We start from the raw sequence: 21404 nt of genomic DNA, 5'->3' as shown, positions 1-21404 counted from the left end.
CTGCTGCCAATTGGATCCTGTGATCTTGTTAAACCATCTAGATTTTTTTCTTAGAGTTTACAAAGCGTGTATTGATATCTCATGGAGAAAAAAATAATCAGAACGAGATGTAATGATAAATATGGAAACTTTCTTGATATGATTATTTGAACGAATTTTCTAGAAATAATCCTCCCACTTCCCTCCTGTATGGTTTTCCATAGGCCTTGGCCTACTACAATGAAAAAGAAAATGGTACAGATGTAACAGTTTTGTTGGCAAACTCTAATTTTCCATTTTTTTCTGAATAAAAAAAGTGTTTATTTTTTGTTAACAGAAGTACATTAAGCGCCTTTTGGAAATGAATAATTCAAAATTGATGTAACAATTATGTTAGCTATATACTGAAGACGCAGTGAGTTTGAAAATCAATACTACCTTACCTTTTCGGAGTTGCTGCAGGACTGCAGGATCTGCGACTCTGGTGTCCTTCTCTGCCCGACGGATCGTTTGAAGTAATTTATCGTGTCGATGAGTTTCCAGCGCTTCGCACAGCGCGTCAAACGCCCTCGGCCCGCACGAAACCAGCAGCTCAATCAAACGATACGCTTGCTTCCCGGGAGACGGTTGCCGGGCAACGTCCTTCAGCAAAAGGATTGGAAGAACCCGTTTTTCACGTTGTTGGTCGTTGGCCAGCGAACTGGCGATATCTCTCGGGTTGATATCCTTGACGATGTCGTCGATTTGCTTCAAGAGGACAAAACGGTGGTGGGTCTCCATTTAAAAGTAATAAAAAAACACAGATCTTTTAGTCCAATCCTCTTTACTTCGTAAAATACCAATTCAAATTGACTTCTTAATAGAACATTATGTTTGAAATATTAGGTAGAGTAATTATTGGTTGTCCGAAAAGATGGCCTCAGTCAGTTTAATTCATGACCTCTGCTAGTCTGCTTATTACCATTGGATAGATCTCTACATTCCACCGTCTGTATTAATGGCGTTATTAGTCGTTTTATTCTTATACCAACATAAATTCCACCATTTTTTGCTGATCGGTTGGAGAAAATATTCATAGGCCAATTTTTATTATAAGAAATATGACAGATGCTCCGTTGTTCTTTTGGGTCAGATAACCTTTGTTAAGACGAAATTTTGAACTTGATCAGACCAGTTCCGGAGCTTCGGGTTCCTTTCAAAGTAAAAAAAACGTTTGCCTTTCCAAAATCCACTGTTGAAATACATTTTCCTTGATGACAAGGCCTTTCATAGTCACTGGAAGGAAAATTGGGTGCCGCTGATCGAGAGCTTTTCTATGATCGGAGCGAGTAGTAACTCCTTGATAAGCACTGAAGGCGATATGATATGATATTTAAATGTTAATCACGTGACGCGGAAAGACTTTGGCGTTGAAGCAACGTCCCGTGTCATCTTCTACAATTGTGTAGCGATGCTGGCGTTTCAAACACGGTGCTGGTTATAAGCTTTAACTCCCCGTTTTCTGTGTCAACTAGCATTCAACTTGCACATGTGGGACGCACAATGCCAACATACATGCATTGCAATCGAATGTAACTGTGACATTCCTACATATCACATGGATCCCTCTGGTATACTGGCATAACTACGCATATAATATGCCGGTATATAATTGGTAGGTACCACGGTATTTATCAACGAATTCCACTCTCTAGACATGAAATATTACTTACTATAAATCCTTTCATGGGTATACTGAATGGGCAATATCCGCATATTGTATCTTGCCACTAGCCAATATTATTACGATAGTAATAATCATGATGATATAAACGTAGAACTGGCGGCGTGTTAATTGTGTTATAGAATGAGATGCTGTTTCGAAAACGTAGAATAATGTCCCCGTCCGATGCAGCGAGGAAGGGTTGGTCGGATTGGTAAGGCAAATTAGTTATTGAATTATTGTGTTAAAATCGAGAGTGTTTGTTTGTAAGCTGTACGCTATCATGCATCTTAAAGGGGTCATTCAAATAAAGTACACTCGACGAATACGTATATTTTCATTCAAAATCTTTAAATTAAGTTATGGTTTTGATCCCCTCCAAAGTGCATGTCACTATTTCATTTCATTACTAGATCACTTTAATGCACGTGACCCAAAACGGTTATGGTGTGAAGGCAATAAACTAAAAATGTGTTTTATCAAATTAATCAACCGATTTTTTATCAAAATGCCCCATCAAATTAAATACCTGCTAATTTATGTATTGTTTATGATATATATATAAAGATCTGGTCAAGCATGCAATGGGCTGAATATTTCAGGATATGATCTTTGTCAGTAGAATTATATTCAATTATGTTAGGTATATGCTCAAGTGCTGTAATTTCAAATAAAAACATTACGATAGAGGGAGCAAGATTTGAATGAAATGTTAATGACCGGGAAAATTTCCAAAATTAAATTCTAATGGGGAAAATGCATGCAATGACTATACTATGCGTTTGTAATATTGAAATATTCAATGATACTCAAGTATAGTTCACATTACTGACACTTTAACAAAGCTTTAGACAGGCTGTGAGAACGGGGTCAAATAATGTTACTGATTTTCTATATAGGCTGATAATGATTAGGGTGTTTTTCCGTCTATGGCGTTCATAGAACTGATCACTATACGCAAACGCATGAGTGGAATGTTCTTAAATGTGCCCGTCAGCTAACATGATATTTAACGCAAGAAAAGATCACCAGCCGTACGTAAAGTCATGCGAAACTTACGAACTGCTTCATAAAACACGCACCTGGAAGTCATGGTGTAGTGGTTCAGTCACTTGACTCTTAAACCAAGGGCCGAGGATTCGAATCCCACCCGGCGCTAATGTCCTTTGGCGAGGCACTTATCTACGTTTGCATGCTCACCACCTAGGTGTTAAATGGGTACCCGGTATGATGTGGAAGGAAGTCAATGTGATTAGATTGGCATGTGTGCACCGATAAATTACCGGTTGCCTGGCCAGGATATTCCCCAGGGAATGGAGATGGTGTACTCTATATGTGGAACAGTGCACACAACGTATAAAGCGCTATATAAATGCAAATATCATTTTTTTTTCATTATTATGCTGTTTCAGAAATCGTATTGGTGATTGAAGTGGCCTTTCAAAATGTATTGTCTAATCCAACGTTGTGTCATCGAAACTCTCGTTTAATTTTCCGTCGATCCTTTAAATGGTACAATGCGACTCAAAACGACCTTGGCTATCCTATTTGACAAAATTAACTTTTCGTTCAAGCTGATCAACTGAATATATTAAATAGAAGGAAGCTTCATAGTTACATTTATCCTCGTTGAAACGTAACCAGGGATACCGAATTTAATCAAAACGGTCTTCCAAATGATGATTATATGCTTAAGCATGGTTAGGTTGATAAATGGAGGGAAAGAAAAAGGGAGAGAAATAAAGAAAGAAAGAAAGAGAGAGGTAAAGAGAGAAAGAGAAAGAGAGGGAAAGAAAAAGGGGAGAGAGAGAGAGAGGCAAACAGACGTATTAGAGAGGGGGAGGAGGGAGAGAAAGGGGGGGGGGGGGAGGCCATTCGGATGAAACGCTGCTTAGTCTTGCTAGAGACACACTAACTTTACTGACTACAAACCGATCGATTGTATGCCATTGGACACAACGAAATACCACAGAAACAGTCCTCCCTAGGTGAGGTCCCTTTTATCTCTCTCTCTCATTTTCCTTCTTCTTATGCTTTATTTATTGGGGGTGGGGTGGTGGTTGAATGGGTGAAATGTGGTGGAGTGTGTTTTCTTTTTTGTGTGTGTGTGTGATTTTTTTTGGGGGTGTTTATTTATTGTTATAACTTCCTCAAATGACTTTGATTTAATTGTATTGTAAATGAAAAAAAAATCATGTTCAACTTGAAATCTATCTATAGATTATAGGTCTGTATTTTATAACTATATTCAGATAGATTTCTCGAAAATTTCATTTTTTAAATACTATTCCCTTGTGATTATAAATTGTTAAAGATATACATGTACATACAGATTATTTTTTTGTTTACTTTTGGAATAATCTTTTAACATTGTTTTTGCATGAATTCTGATTCAATTATGCTATTTTTTGTGTTATTCATTATTTGAACATGTTATGTGTAATGAGGAAGAAATAAAGTATGATGTTTAAACAAAATAGTAATATAGATTTGGTTGGTATGGATTCTGTTTCGCTGGCGTGTCTTTGGTATTCGACTTTAAGGTAATAACAATGTTCTGGCTGTACACCTGTACATGTATAGTGCAAAATATACAATGGATGGCAGGGGCGGGTCACGAAATTATTTTTCCAACCGCAGTTCTGGAAGCCGATATGAATATCCATGACTTGCGTCTTCGGAATAAGAGTACGCATGCGTGTGGACTTATCTTTACAACATCAATTGTCAGTCGTCGTTAAAAACGTTTCACGTTGCCACAAATGAATCAGCGCCCTCAAATTTCCGGTACCCTTACATTAGTTACATAGGCCTTACAGGCTTAGATCTATATCTAGATCAAATTCTCAAACTGCCATGAATGACAAGACAAAGTACTAGGCTAGAGCTAACTTAGGCTAGCGCAGTAACGTTATGTCAAATCTGGTCCTGTTCTCAAAGAGCTGTGTGCACCTGAATAGGTATAGCTTAGCCGGGTAATAATAATAGCAGGACCCGCTGGGAGAACAGTTTTCGGAACTAAAGAGGCTACCCTGGGTAAATATACCGTTATCATGGTCATCATTATCATTATTACCCGTCTAATGCCTAATGTCGACTAATGCCATGGTTAACTTCGAACTGGTTAATTCGGAACTTCACGTTTAATTAGGTTAGACCAATTAGAATTAGCTTAGTAGCCTTTAATAGGTCCGTATAAAGAACTAGTCCTAGATCTAAATAAATTTATCTGAGGACTAGTCTAGTCTCTAGACCTTGATAGACTCTGATCTACACTGTTAGAAAATTTATCCTTAAAATAAAAGAAGTTCCTGCAGCAGAGTCTCGAGAACACCTGTAATCTTACCAGATTGCGTAATCTTACAGGAAATTGGTATTTGGTGTATGGAATCTTAAAGAAATCCTTTAATAAAACACCCTTTCCCCCTTTTTAAACAGACCTGTTCTGTTAAATTGCAGAAAAATTCCTGTTTTATGAAATTACAGAATGATTCTGTTGTTGCTTTTTGCAAAATCTTTTTTTTCTGTAAAATCAGGTTTTTTTTTTAAACAGTGTACGCTGTACCCGCATGGAACGTATTCCAACGTCAGGCACAGTGAGCAGAACATGCATGTGATCTATGTTTAACGCACGGCTCTGCATACTATTGCAATCGCAGAGTAAACTCTTGATCTTGATCCCGTCTTGATCAACATTATAATAGATCGATAAAATTTTATTTACCAATTATTTAGTTTTGATTTCCCGTGCTCCAAATCGGCAATTGTGTAACTAGATCTAGTTCTATAGTACGGACGTACTAGACCTATTAAACCAAGCCGACCAAGCTCATTGGTAAACGTAAAGTTCGGAATTAACCAATTCTAAGTTAACCATGGCATTAGTCAGCCGCAAGCATATAGAAAGGTCCAGATTTGAGATAAAGTTAATGCGCTAGCCTAGGCTAGCCACAGCGCAAAGCGTGCGAGCTAATTTTTGTTGTTGTTGTTGAAATTTCATGTTTATTGTTCTAAAATTTGAGCATTCTGGGCAATGTTTGTGATCCTGAACAGGATGTGTCTGCAACTAGGAGTGGGCTATAAATGGGTAATTTTTGGTTTTACTGTGGCAACAGTTTTTTTGTATTCCTTTTACCTTATCTCAATATGAAATGACAATATTTTTTGCCTCCGGTCCGAGAAAAAAAGTGTGCCGGGCCAAAATACAAAATGGCCGCCAAACCCTCTCCCCCCCAAATCACAGTTTTGACCACAACTTCTTTATTTGGTGGTCTTTTTCTCTGATTTTGGTGTCTATTCATATTTTATATATTTCATATATTTGGGGGCAAGCAATTTATTTTTCCTACTATTCGTACTTTTTTAAAACCATTATTTGTAGAGCTAAATGGTGATTTTACCTATTAAAATTTACACATTTTTTTACCCCTTTCCCAACCAAAAATTCGGTTCGGTCATCTTGTGGTTCTTGGATATTATACGATACCAGTTGACCAGTAATAAGCAGTTTCATATAGCTATATTGCTTTTATTCCTCTAAATTGGGCTGGCGTATATTTGCAAAATACATCTTTAAAAAAAAAATGTCATTTATCCATAGGGGCTGTACGGTATACTATGTACTGTATATTCTACTGTACACTGCATATATCCACTTGACCACCACGACGTACATAATATAACAAGTAATGTATATAAACCATAGTGTCATAGTATAAACTATAATGTCATAGTAGTGAGCTCCTGAGGTTTAGAAATAGATTCTGACTTGTGAATTTGATTGCTTGTTAGCTGATGTACATGATGTAACCCGATGATAAACATAAATCGCACGTAAGCATCATGTACGTGTACATATATGTACATCATATTTTTAGCCATATCTCCTTCATTTGGAGGCTTGTTTTTACCTGGTGGTCTAACCCTGTGTTTATGGGGTCAAGATATACCATGGTAACGCTGATCAACAGCCAATCAGAATCAAGGATTCCATGAAAGTTACCATTGGATGGTAAAGTTACCATAATTAATCAGAATAGCCACAGTGCCATAATGTGGGGTTGACTATAATTCATTGTTAATGATATTTTCCTCTCCACCCCCCGAATGAGCATTATTGACAAAAACACATCTTTAATTATGAGACAAAACATACAGTATTCACTTTCTGAGGCATCTAATTCAAGAGCTCATTTCTATGACACTATAGATTATATACAGACCTTGTCATGATGGTAAACGGATGGACCTACAATGTGCAGTATGTACAATACAATGTATACTGTATAGCCCCTATGGATAAATAGCATTAAAAAAATTAATATGATATTTTTCGCAAATATCCGTAAAACCCAAAGTAGAGGAATAAGAGCAATATAGCTATATGAAACTACTTGCTGTTGTGGAACTCGTATCGTCCAATGTCCAAGAACCACAAGACGATGAAACCTATTTTTTGTTGAAAAAAGGGTAAAAAATGTGTGATTTTAGGTAAAATCACCTTTTAACTCAACATATAATGGTTTAAAAGTACTCATTTCAGGTAAAACAAACTGCCTGTCCCCCAAAACATATGACTAGACATCAAAACCAGAGAAAAAGACCACCAAATTAAGAATTTTTGGCCAAAACTGATTTGTTATTTTTATTTTATTTTTTTTAAATTTCATTATTATTATTATTATTATTATTATTATTATTATTTTTTTTTTTTTGTTGGGGGGGGGGGGGGGGGGGTATTTGGAGGCCTTTTTGGATTTTGGGCCGGCACACTTTTGTCTCGGACCCAAGACAAAAAATATTGTCATTTCATGTTGAGATACATTACAAGGAATAAATAAGAACTGTTGCCATATTAAAATGGCAAAAAAGGATTTTTGACCCATGTTTAGCCCACTCCTAATGCAACTTAATAATCATTGCGAGCGCGAGTGGAAATTTTTGAACTGATATAAAAGGTACCTGTTTAGGACAACTTTCAGTAAGCCATGAAGACGTAACATATTTCAACAATCAAATAATGCGAGCACAAAGCGCGAGCTCAACATTTTTGACATTCCTTCCTAAAGAATAGGAATTCTAAGTACATTTATGTAATCGTAAACAGAATAGGTAGGCCTTGTAACAGAAACAATTGATGCAAACGCGAGTGGAAAAGTTCAAGATTTAGACCTAAAAACGGGACATGTTTTGTAAATCATAAAATGGATGAGTAATGTATTTATTTATTATTTATTTATTTCACATATTTAAAAAGGGTGGCCCAATCAGTACAAACACTGGTTTTCGTTGGGGCCCTTTAATTACAAAGTAGATATACATAATATATACAGATATAACAAATTCATAGATACAAACTTATGTATACTAATAGACACACACGCACTCATCCCTATGTATATAAACTGTAAAAAATAAAATGCTAATTCAGCACATACAGCGCTGTTACTGCACCACAAGTGCCAGTTTTCTAGTTCAAATTTAAACTAGAAAATCAGCACCCGCAGCGCAGCCACTACGCTTGCACCACAGGCGCCAAATCAGCAGCTCATTCCCCACAGTGTACACATACCCATACACACCCACACCTCTTCACTTGGACACACACATAGATAATTGTATACATATAAAGACTTTATGGTATAAAACATGGTAATACAATTAAAACATAGGTTCATAGCATTAAGTGTATAAGCAAAACGTGGATATTGAGTGTGTAATCACGTGAGAAAATCCTTTAGAGCTCTATTGAAAATTTCTAGGCTTTGGGCTTGTTTGATTACAAGCGGCAGATCATTCCAGATTTGACTACCTGAATAAATAAATGATTTTCTATAAAATTCAGTTTTACATTTTGGTAAGCGTAACATCATCTTTTCAGTATTGCGAGTTGTTCGTACTGAGATTTCATCAGCAAATATGAATTTATTAGACATAATCTCAGGCGTTAATTTGTTGATACGTTTATACATAAGACAACATGTTGTTTTCCAAAACAGTTTATCGAGAGTTGGCCAACTCAGCTCTTTAAAAACATCTAATGATCGGGTATCCCAAGACTTTCTTGAGACTACATAACCAGCTCGTTTGTGTAGTTTATTCAAAGTATTAAAATTTCCTATACTTCTCTGTGACCACACATTACAACAATAAAGTATGTGAGGAATAATGTAACCCCAATATATATCAGACAATTGTTTAGTAGAGAAGAACATCTTCAATCTTCGTATTACACCTAGCTTTTGTTTCACAGTTAGAGCAATGTTTTCAATGTGTGCTTTAAAATCATATAAACATTTCCTTTACTTATATAATTGGGAAGATCATTTATCATAATGGTAAAGAGGAGGGGCCCAAGAATCGAACCTTGAGCCACTCCTGTGCTGACATCCATGACATTTGACTTTGTATTTTGGATTTTGACATATTGTTTTCTTTCATTAAGATATGACGTAAACCATGTAAGACATTTATCAGAACAACCACATTTAGCCAATTTACCAATAAGAATTTGGTGATCAACCATACCAAATGCTTTGCGTAAATCAATCAGTGCTAAGCCATTCAAATACCCTTTATCAACATTGTTTATTAATTCATCGACCATACAGATGAGGGCAGTCTCACATGAATGTTTGGGTCGAAACCCAAACTGTTTAGAATTTAGTAGATTATTTTCCGACAAATGTTCTAAAAGGTTCACGTGAACTGCCTTTTCAATTATTTTAGACAATATGGGAAGGATAGCTATAGGCCTATAATTACATGCATGAAATTTATTTCCACTCTTGAAGATAGGTTGTATCCTAGCTATCTTCCATGCAGCGGGTACAACACCAGTTGTCAGCGAGAGATTATATATATATGTTAAAGAGTCGATGACAATGTTTATATTACAAATATTTTTCAAAATCTTTACACTTATTCCATCATTACCCGTAGCCTTGGTAATCGGGAAATTATTAATTTCTTTCTTAACAAATTCTCTGTCAATAGTTGGTAGATCAAATAAATCAATATGTGATGCCGTACTGTGCTCAGCTCGATAGCCCTTTGAAGAGACATTTTTTTCATTTGTTTTAAATTTATCAGTTAGGGTTTTTATAGAGCTATCAAAATAGTTACTTAGAATGTTAGCAACTTCGCCTGAATCGGTGACTTTATTTCCTGATTCTTCTAACGTTATGCTTTTACATACATTTGTATTTGTTAAATTCTTTAAAGTTTTCCATAAAGCACTGGGATTACCAGCATTCGCCTGAAGTATGTTGTCAATATATGCTTTCTTTTGTTGCTTAACAATTCTGTTGACCAAATTTCTGTAATATTTGTACGCATTCCACATCACATCGCAATTGGTTTGTATAGCTTTCCTATGGCAATAATCACGTGTATTCATTAACTGTATCGTGTCGCCGGTAACCCATGGGCAGGGATCTTTCCGCATACGTTTGCTTTTAAGAGGTGTGAACTTATTTACAGATTCCATTAGCATATCATACCATTTCTCCCATGCCACATTTACATCAGTAATTTGAAATATAAAATCGAAAGGTTTCTGTGCAAGCGCCGTTACAAACCCTTCGTAATCAAATTGTGAGAAATCACGCCAGGTTATAACGTTTTCTAATTGCTTGTAGGGAATTTCACCATAAATTGTAAAGGTTAAATGGTGATCGCTAAGAAAAGTTTTATAAACACCGGTTTTTATATGTTTATCAGGATTGGTAGTATAAATATGATCTATTATTGATTTTGATGATATGGTTACTCTAGTAGGAACATTAATTAATTGCGTGAATAATAAACCAGTCATCATGGATAACAGGTGTTTTGAATCAAAGTTTTGTTTTCCATGACTTAGATCACAGTTAAAATCACCAACTAGAATCATTTCAATATTGTCGTTGATCGTATTTTCCATCAGTTCAGTAATTTTGTCAAAATAATTAATTGGAACATTAGGTGGTCGGTATAAAACACAAATAAGAAGAGTTTCATTCCTGGATATGTTAACTTTTATAGATACAGTCTCGAGTTCATTTTCGTAATAAACCCTAGTATAGGGAATGTCTCTTCTTACATAAAGAGCGACTCCTCCTCCATGTCTAGTTCTATCATTACGAATGATGTTGCAGTCTTCTATCAATAATTCGGCGTCTAATATGGATTAGTCACAGTGAGTCTCTGTTAATGCTACAATATCGAACGGGTTGTATTTAAGAATATATTTTAAATCATCCATCTTCATTGGCAATGAATTTATATTCATTTGACATATTTTCAGACCCTTTTCACTAAATGGCTGGATGTATCCATTTTCCAGGTCATAATATTCGTCGTGATTTCCAATGTTTTTTGTGTTAAATAAAACTGATCCACATCTGGAAATCCTCTCGGAGTCTCCAAGGTTCCCATCCAATCGCGTGGAAACACTGCTCTCGGTCTCCGTCGGTGATTGCTTGGTTGACGATTCTGAAAAGAACGCTGTGTGTTAATATGTGTATCTGACCGAATGTGTTGTATGATGTTCTGTGCAAACGCAGTAACTCCGGTTCTATTCAAGTGTACGCCATCTAGCGACAGGTGAACATCGGGGCGGATATCATCATTGTCAATAATCGACCAACCGCGCTCATTGGCCAAAAGTTTTGTGCGGGCGTTAACTCTCTTTAGGAAGGCTCGGTCATGGGGAGATTCGTTTTGTCGGTGGATTATTGTTGATACAGTAACCGATTTGATGTCAGTTTGGAAGACAATTTCATCACAGAGTGAGGACAATTTTGCAACAATTTCATCCTCATCATCATTGATCAGGTTGTTGGTGCCGAGGTGAACTATAACTTCCTCCGGGTTGAATCGTTTTGCGAGTCCATCAATGACTTCGTACGCGTCCTCTATTTTGGCACCTGGGAGTGTTTTACATTTCACTTTTGTTCGTTTTGAAAGTTTCGAGGGTTTAATATGTCTTATCATTGAATCTCCAACGAGAAGAACTTGGGCTTTGTCATGTTTGTTGGGGATCTTCCTGCATTGATAATGCGAGCGCAAAGCGCGAGCAGAATATTTTTGATATTCTGATCTAAAACTGGATAATGATTTAAATATAGAACAAGCTGCGAATCTGAATAAACATTCGCGCACGTGTTTCAGATTTAGACCTCGAATCTGGGCATTCTAAATACATTTTTTTAATGTAAATAAATAAAGTAAGCGCGAGCTTAAAATATTCGATATTCCGATCTGAAAATGGGTCAATTTATGGTCTATAATATATATTTCAAGCAGTTTGTATGAAAAGTGTGAGGTGGATATGGATCGCACTTAAAGGTCAAGTCCACCTCAGAAATGTTGATTTGAATCAATAAAAATCAGACAAGCACAATACTGAAAATTTCATCAAAATCGGATGTAAAATAAGAAAGTTATGACATTTCAAAGTTTCGCTTATTTTTAACAAATATATGAACGAGCCAGTTTCTTCCAAATGAGAGAGTCGATGATGTCACTCACTCACTCATTATTTCTTTTGTTTGTTATTGTTTGAATTATGCAATATTTCAATTTTTACGAATTTGACGATTAGGACCTCCTTGTCTGAAGCAAAAAATGTTAAAATAATGGAATTCCACGTGTTCAGGGAGGAATGAAACTTAATTTCACATGACAATGACGAGAAAATAAAAATATTTCATATAATAAAATACAAAAGAAATACCGGTAGTGAGTGAGTGATGTCATCAGTTCCTCACTTGCATACTGACTGAGATGTGCATACATGTATAACTGTTTTGTGAAATGAAGCGAAACTTTAAAATGCCATAACTTTCTTATTTTACATCCTTTTTTGATGAAATTTTCAGTGTTATGCTTGTTGAATTTGTCTCTTTTTCTTCAAATCAAGTTTTTGTTGGGGTGGACTTGTCCTTTAATAAAGAAGTGATAGTTTTCATTATTATAACTTTGGGTTTTGACATAGGACCGGGATATGCTAAGGACTTGATGTACTCATATGAAAATGATGACTATCTTCCAAGCGCGAGAAAAATCTTGTCGTTACTCCATTGTGAAAAAAGGGAAATTAAATTATTTAATATTTTATTCATTAATCTAATAAGCCTAATGGGAGCGCGAAATCTGTTTTATATCATGGCCTGAAAACTGGACATTTTAAGCACTTTTGTAGTTATGAATAGGATGCATGCGTTAATATGTTTTTAACAATGAATGTGAGCGCAATGTGACCGAAATATTTGATAAACTGTCATGAAATGGGGATTTTAAGTAGTTTGTTATAGAATCAATATTGAGATATACATAAAATCAAAATGCGAGCGTGCAGCGCTAGCTGATACGTTTTGACAATAAGACCTGAATAGGGATATTTTGAGAACATTATGGAATATGGAATACACGAAAATAATAGGTTCCTGACAAATCAAGTTTTGCGAGTGCGCAGCGCAAGCGGAACATGTAAATATTCAGATCATAAAACTTACATTTTTACAATTTGTTAATAAAAAAAAATGAAATTTCGATTTCCGATCTGAAATATAATTGTTGTATTGTATTGTATTTATTTTCCATTCATAAAAACATGCAAAATACAAACAAAATACATCAGATATAATTAAAAAATAAAATGAATGCATATGAATGGCTGGATTGCCCATTCAGAGGGGTAATTTTTACCACTCTGTTCTGCATAGGGGTCCAGAACATAATAATACTATTATGATTTGTGTATTTACTTCCCACAATTGATATTTTAAGCTTCATATTGAGCAAGGTATGTAAATCACCTAGCAGGCAATGCGAGTGACATGAAAGATTTTGTAAGTCTTCCCCTCATCTTATTTTATTCACTCGTCTCCCTCCTCTTCTTTTCCCTCCCTTTTTCTTTATTCTCCCTTTTTTTGCTCCGCCAATCGGGAGAGGGATGCCCACAGCCCCCTCCCTGGATCAGCCTATGGATGGTGTCAGAAAGAAACCAGGGGAGTGTTTCATCAACATTTCTGTCTGACAAGTTGTCAGATCTGACAACTTTCCTTGATGTTGATTGGCTAAGGAGCACTGTTACTATGGCAACTGTCTTATAAAATGGGACTTGTCGGATAAAACGTCCGACAAGTCCTTTCATGAAACGCTCCCCAGGTGACCGTTCATTGCTTTTTACACATTTTTTTTTTATTCAATTTGATTCGATTAAAAATTTATTCTCTTCCGATTGACATTTCACAGGTTACATCCAATTTCATATAAGATAAACATATCAATAATATAGTGATTTAACAATTTAACAATGAATGTAAATACAATGTAATCTATGTACATGGAAGAATGCGTAAAAAAGTCGTAAAACACGGAAGAATGCGTAAATGTGTTTATATCATACATTCGTTTTTTTATGGATGAACATTTGTCCTGTAAAAGATACGCAGTGCACCATTTGACCTGGATGTCGTCGGTTCTATTTATTCCACTGCTTCAGTAAAATGGGGGATTAAATAATTATTCTCGTTAAGAATTATATCCTTTTCATGTCGAATGCTGATATTTTGCATTAGTTGTTGATTTTAATGATAAAACATAAATATATTAATGCACATGCGAATTTTTGACCAAAAGCATGAACATTTGGGCATAAATTCTCATTTCCCCCAAAAAAATATTGACCTCTTCTGTCAAGAAAACGATTGCAATCGATTTCTACTGTCTAAACCATAGTGAAAAGCGTATTAATTTAATATTTTCACATTGTCTGTGGAAAAACTATAGAAATAATTGATTTTCATGAAAAATCTAAGATGGCCGCCAAAATTTCCAATTTTGAACCCCATATATATGGGACACGATTTAGCAAAGGGAACATGAATATTCATTAACTAGACACTTCAGGTAATACAAAAAAAAAATTGGTGGTGCACCGGAACCCCCATTTTCAACTGAACTATATACATTTTCTATGCTTTTGAATGCTTGGGAGAAGCGGAAACCCCCTCTAACAATACGCTGAAAGACACAGCAGAGGCTCTGTCAGTCTTCGGTCACAGCCCGTCACAGCCCAGAGCTACGACTGACCGATTAGTAGCCTGCATAAATAAATATGAATAAATAAATCAATGAAAAAAAAAACAAAATATGACTGATCAAAATTGGCAACGACACAGGCTTTTCTCTCCTTTTCATAATTGTGTCAACATATAGTTCATATGCTTCTCACACAGATTTGTCAATGTATAGTGTATAAAATAATGATCCCTAAGATAAAAAAGGTATATGCAGTATTAAACGTCTATACATCACTACCCTTTTATCCAACTTCGCGACCAACATTGGAGACGTGAATTAAGTAATTTTTTCAAGATTAGACTTAACAAGCGAAATTTCCTCATTGTAAATCCTGCTTTTAAAAGTGAAATAAATATAAGGAAGACATGGATGTTATTAGTTTTTCACTCTCTATACTCTTTTTATATTTCAGGACGATGTTCACGTCGGTTATGGTTGATAATGGCAGGGGCGAGGCCAGGATTGGTGTTCGCCCTTTGCCGCTTGAGCAGCGAATCTACATGATCAATTCCTGGAACTTTAATGTGTTCTCGATAAGAATATGGATATAAATCTTTCATCAAGGCTCAGTTAATACCAGAAGCTCCTATATTCATATCATCGTCAATGGAAATTCTAATAACCTAACATTTGTCTTCTATTCTTTATTCGAAAATATTCTTCTTTTTGACGTTTCATGATGTCAACGGCCTTCTCGTAAATCAAGATATCTTCATATAACGCCTCTCTTGCTTCAGCACTATTAAGTAAATCTTGTTTCATCTGTTTGATAGACGTGTTATCCACTTTTTTTCTTGCTTTTCCGGTATTAAGCCGGACTGAATATGCAGCCGTAAAATTCCTTTTGAAAGCTTCTCCAAAAAGTTCGAGGGATAACTGATATTCCTCTAAAAGTCCTATTACCCCGAACCAGTTTTCTAGGTTTTCAAGAATGTAGTGTAGAAGTGCATGACGTTGGTCTTTCGTTAATGTTTCTTTGTGTAGAGCCTTCTGTTGGAACCAGCATGCGTCTTCGTGTTTTTTTATGTACGGGATAATATCTCTGGTATGGTTTTGATAGCGCTTGACGTACTCATCAGATCTGGAATCCCTCTTACATGTGTCCGGGAGCATGAGAAGTTGATTAAAGAAGTGACTTCCTTGATGAATCGCCCAAGTAGTGATGGAAACGTCTTTGGATGACACCGGTCCACACAGGGTGTAACGACTGTTATAACAGAAATAGTACGCTGATATAATCCTGTCATATGGATTACGAAGAACCGCCATGTATGTACATGGTCTACCCTTTAGAACATCACATATGCCAAAGCTAAAACCTCCCATGAAAACTGTAGGTTTGGATGTCTGCCCCTTTTTTATGTAATGGGCAAAGACTTCAGTAGAGGTCCTATTCAGTTTTACTGCAGGCATTTCTGCTTTATTACGAACATTTCTTAATACAGCCTTAGTTGTGGTTCCTCCTGCCTTATGCAGGTGTACGAAGGCTATGTTGCATTTCGAATAATCTTCTCCCAGTCCAAGACTGGTCCCATGAATGTAATAGTTGGGCAAGCCTTTTCTATGTTGCGTGGCATTGGCCAGAAGAGAAAACGTCAGACTGGCACTTTTGTCGTCCATGAGTTGATTCAGTGTCCTGGTATTTTCCAATCTTCTGTCTTGGAAGCCATAAAGGCCCCAAGCTTCTCGACTTTTCGAAACAATCGTTCTTGACAAAAATAAAGAGAGAAAATTAAAACTTCACTAACATTGAATTTTAAAAATGTTATTTTCGAAATGTCTAAACTCACGTACATGCATATAAACATAATATATATATATATATTCTATTTTTTGAAAATCAATTATATTTCTCTCCCTTTTTCTCACACTCTAATTCATGTTTGCTGTCTTGACTTTGGCACACGTTGATCGAATGAATTCATCAGTTACCAAATAATCATCATACGGAAAATCGATTATTTTAGTTCCTATTTATAGTGCCTTAAATCGCATAATTTCTAATGCAAGCTCGGTGGATCCAGTGGTATGAAAAGAGAAAATTGATGAAACAACCGTAAGAAAGGGAAGATAAATAAAATTTTCGCCCACAGGGCTTCATCAGGGAATGATGAAATTATCAAATCAACAGCTTTGTAAGTACGCAGTGCGCAAAGCGCAAAGTGTAAAAGACAACGCGCTAAAAGTTAAAGCGTGAAGCGCAGCGGGTCATAAAGGAAAGAAAGAGATGAGAACAGAGAAAGAGAGAGGGGGACCTAAGCAAACGCACATGAGACAAAGAGCAAGGTATAGAAAAAAAAGAAAACGTAGAAAAGAGAGGGGAAGAGAAATTGAAAAGAGAGGCAAGTAAAAACAAGGGAGTAAGAGGAAATGAAAGAAACAAAGAAAAGTACGCGATACAAAATAAAAGTAAATATAGAATAGAGACAAATGAGTAAAAGAGAAAACAGGGAAAACAGGGGACGGGAAATAAAAGGAAACTAGAAAAGGGAAGGACAAATAAGTAGACGCAGATGAAGAGAAAAGGAACTGCTGCGCTTCGCACTTCTCTGCGCACCTTGTAACTATATTATGATACAGTTGATTACATAACAATTTCATTTCATGATGAAGCCCCATGGTCAAAAATCCGATTTGATTTGGTCTCTCTTAGACTTGTTTTTATTTACTTCGTCTTTTCACTTACACAGCCATACAGTGCGTCCCAGAAAAAACGAAACCGAGATTTAGCGATGATTTATCATAACTTAATCATAAATAAAATAGACAAATTACCTACCAATGTAAAGCTTAGAATCTCCTCTTTCATCTATTATTACTTAGATTATTCCTCATTCACGCATGATTGAGCAAAAACAATTCGAAGAAAGGATGCCAAAAACTCATTTGGCGGGGGGTATCTGAATTTCAAAAAGAAAATCACATGACTAAAAAGTTCCATATCTTCTCTTTTCCTTGATACCTAAATCACAGAAAATGGTCAAGTAGTAAAAAAGTTATGATCCTTCGAAACAATGCTTGTATTTCCATAATTTCATTAAATAAACGTGTTTTCACCGGTTTCCCACAGAAGCTATCGCACGGTAACAAAAGACTTAATGCATGGCTGATCGTCAACAAAACGGAGTGTCGAGTGAGTTTGAACGCTAGCCTGTAAAACCTCTTTATTTTATGAAATTATTGAAATTCAAGCCTTATTTCAAATAACCAGAACTTTGTTATTTCTTGACCATTTTCTGTGATTGAGGTATCAAATTAAAGAGCTGATATTGAACTTTTTAAAAATGTGGTTTTCTTTTTAAAATCCAGATACGGCCCGCCAAGTGACTTTTTGGTATCCCCTTTTCGAATTGTTTTTGCTCACTCATGCGTGAATGAGAAACAATCTAAGTAATTTCAGATGAAAGAGGAGATTCTAAGCTTTAAAATGGTAGGTCATTTGTCTATTGTATTTGCGATTAAGTTATGATAAATCATCGATAAATCTCGGTTTCATTTTTTGTGGGACGCACTGTATATGTATCTGGTCCCGCATCGAGTTTGGTTGTATAAAATATGGATTAATGCATAAATGTCTTGTTGCGCATGTGTATGAGATGAGAGTGATTTTGCAAGTAAAGTTCGTCGCAAAAATTACATTGCAAATTAAATGCACCTTACCCAACATGTTACCCATACACATAATGCACGCCCACTACCTCTATCTGTCTCTCACGTGACACAAACACACACACCCATACTCTTTACTTACCCTCTATCGTTTTCATTGTTATACCAGGTAGCTACAGGGTCAGAAGAAGACATTTCGTTCTTGCTCTGCATCCAAGTACCTGATTAAAGTGATTGTTTATAATATTTAGATTCGAAAAAACCTTTCTGATATATAGCTTAAAATAGTATGAGCATATAAGGGGCAGTAGTCAAAATTGATGGCAAGTGTGTTCGTAAAGAGCGAACACTTGTTTTATATTTTGTCCGTTTTTGAAAGCCCCTGCAACCCACAGTCAAGTCTATTTCAACCGATGCACGATGCTGACAGGAAAAAAATATTTTTCCACATGCTCAGATCATTTTAAGCAGTGACAAATATATGTATGTCAGTTAGAGTCAGCCTCACTAATATTTTAAATCAGACAACGATATGTAACTTTTCACAGCTCGGCACATGCTCACAATAATACTACTACTAATAATAATATGGTCCAGCGACGTTGCATATATACTCTACTGCAGTTGATTATTCCGGCTGTATAAGCTGAGCCGCCATTAGGTGCTAAAGCATTCAAGGAATAAATCTTGGAGTTAACCAGCTGCCTCACCCTTGTAGCACCGCCCTGGTGGTGCTACAAGGGTAGGATGCTACAAGGGTAGGGTGCTACATAGGGAGGGTGCTACAAGGGTAGGGTGCTACATAGGGAGGGTGCTACAAGGGTAGGGTGCTACAGGGGGGGGGGTGCTACAAGGGAGGGTGCTGTACGGGTGGGCCGCGCCCCTCAACGATACTGTAACATACATGAGTCAAAATATGCCGCAATTCCATGATAATATGGAACCTCGTATGGAACTCATTTCCTGTATAAGTTTAGCCCAAATAGTTATCTCAGTAACTACCATCCTATGATGACCATAGTAACAGAGCTCAGCAGGCAATCACAATCATGATTTCCACGCTAGTTACGACAAAATTACCATAGCTTTCCGAAATGAGCTCCAGGAATATCAGCCTTATCATCTGGACGAACAAATTTAAAAAGTGAGCTTTGAATTTACCGGCAATGGAATAGATGATGATTATTGAAGCAACCGAAAGAATGACCAGTATCTTTCTCTGGGATAGGTAACCTCTTATCAATCGGCAATTATCGGCAGCATTAGATTGATCCATCGTGCTTCGTGCTATGTAGGAGTCTGTCGAATGAAGATTTGATTCTGTCAAATGAAATGATAATGAAATATAACATATTCGTAAATTCACAGAGGGTCTTGCTGTTCGAGTAAGCATTGACATGATTTTTATTGAGGATTTTGCTTTGTTTTATCTTTTGGTTGTCAATGAGGTTATTTATTTATTCATTTCACATCCCGGTATTTAAAAAAAAGGTAGCCCAATCAGCACAAACTCTGGTTTTCCTTGGGGCCCCTTTAAAACACAAAGTAAATATTAAGATATACAGGCCTACTTAAAAATACATACTTATATATACAATCATGACAATAGACTGATTAAAAATGTTACAGAATAAGATCAAGTATATTGGCCGCTATTGGGTGTCACTGTTAATCTTAATTACAATAAGCCCTATTATCACCCGTATCAGACATCTAAGGGGTCATTTACAAAACCGTATTGCCCTACAAAACGTTTTTATTGTCTAAGTCTTAGATTTATTTTTGGTTCTCCCCCCCATTCTCATTTGGTTAAGGTTTAGTTAGGTGTTTGTTTGTTATGTTTTTTTTTCTCATTGAATTTGTGATTATATGATGTTTTTAATACTTCTTTAGTACAATTTTTGTTATGGGTTGGCCTCACACAAGGTTTCTTCCTTTTTTGTCATTACCTTCCTCACTTTCTTTAAATTTGATGTTCATTGTATTTACAATTTTACATTGTCTATTTTTTATGTATTTTTATCTTGATCTCTTGAGGAGAAATAAATGAAAAATGAAATGAATTTTTTTTTCTGAATATCGGGAAGGGTAGGTATATTGTTTGTATTTTCCTCGGTCTCAATGCGCGTATTTACTTTGCATGCAGAGACGACGCAAAATATACCTTTGTATTTTTCCTGGGCTCCGTAACACAAAGATTTTTAGTGGACCCCCCTCATTTCCATTTATGCTCTATATTATACTGTTTTTTCTGTTTTTTTTTTTACGAAGTAAGAATGCCCTTCTGTAAAATTGTACTTGATTTGTATTACTTTATATTACTTTGTATTATGTTTTGAATGGAAATGAAATAAAAGAATTGAATTGAATTGAATTGAATTAGCGATCAATCGCTAAACAAACTGACCAATCGGGGACATCCCGATAGACCGCGGGTCCGTTAGACCGCGGGTCCGATAGACCGCGGGTCCGTTAGACCGCGGGTCCGATAGTCCGCGGGTCCGATAGACCGCGGGTCCGATAGACCGCGGGTCCGATAGTCCGCAGTGTGTGTAAAATTATGATCAGATATATCAAATATCATCGAGAGGTCCAAAGGTCAAATGATACGAGGCCATGGGGTTCTATCAGGTGCGGATCCATGGGGGGTCCGAGGGGGAACTGCCTCACCCCCCACCCCAAGCTCAAAAAAGAGGGGGAAGAGGGGAAAAGGGAGAGATTAAAAAAAGAAAGAGGAAGATGGGAAAATAAGAGAATAGAAAAGAGAGTAAGAAGGAGAAAGGAATAGAAGAAAAAAAGAGAAGAAAAAGGGGAAAGGAAAGACAAAGAAAAAAAGGGAGAAGAAAAGGGGAAAGAAGAGGAAAAAAAGAGGAGGGAAAAGTAAAAGAAGAAAAGAAAGGAGAAAGGAAAAGGAGGAAAAAGAAGAAAAAAAAGAGGAAGGAAGAGAATAATATTTAAATAGAGAGGAAGATGGGAAGAAAGATAAGAAAAAGAGAGAGAGAGGAAGAGGGGAAAAGAAGAGAAGAAAGAGAGAGAGAGGGAA

General features: G+C 36.2%; 2 protein-coding genes across 2 annotated transcripts in view; both read right to left on the bottom strand.

The window, feature by feature from the left end:
• Positions 1–759, bottom strand: part of LOC129272025 (uncharacterized) — a 38248-nt gene extending 37489 nt beyond the window's left edge. Inside the window, exon 1 of the mRNA XM_054909265.2 lies at positions 423–759. Within this exon, the coding sequence (XP_054765240.2) occupies positions 423–759 (337 nt within the window). The remainder of the gene's footprint in view (positions 1–422) is intronic.
• A 12468-nt stretch (positions 760–13227) lies between these two features.
• Positions 13228–19676, bottom strand: LOC129271069 (uncharacterized). Its single transcript, XM_054908422.2, has 3 exons — positions 19523–19676; positions 18504–18582; positions 13228–16460 (listed from the first exon to the last, which is right to left on the bottom strand). Exons 1-3 carry the CDS (start codon positions 19635–19637, stop codon positions 15368–15370), a joined length of 1287 nt encoding a protein of 428 aa, XP_054764397.2. The 5' UTR covers positions 19638–19676; the 3' UTR covers positions 13228–15367.
• Between the last annotated feature and the right edge of the window lie 1728 nt (positions 19677–21404).

The sequence above is a fragment of the Lytechinus pictus genome, chromosome 11 (genome assembly GCF_037042905.1).
Source record: "Lytechinus pictus isolate F3 Inbred chromosome 11, Lp3.0, whole genome shotgun sequence".
Taxonomy (NCBI): Eukaryota; Metazoa; Echinodermata; class Echinoidea; order Temnopleuroida; family Toxopneustidae; genus Lytechinus; species Lytechinus pictus.
Note: the sequence above shows the minus strand (reverse complement) of the source record. Positions and strands in the feature narration are given on the sequence as shown.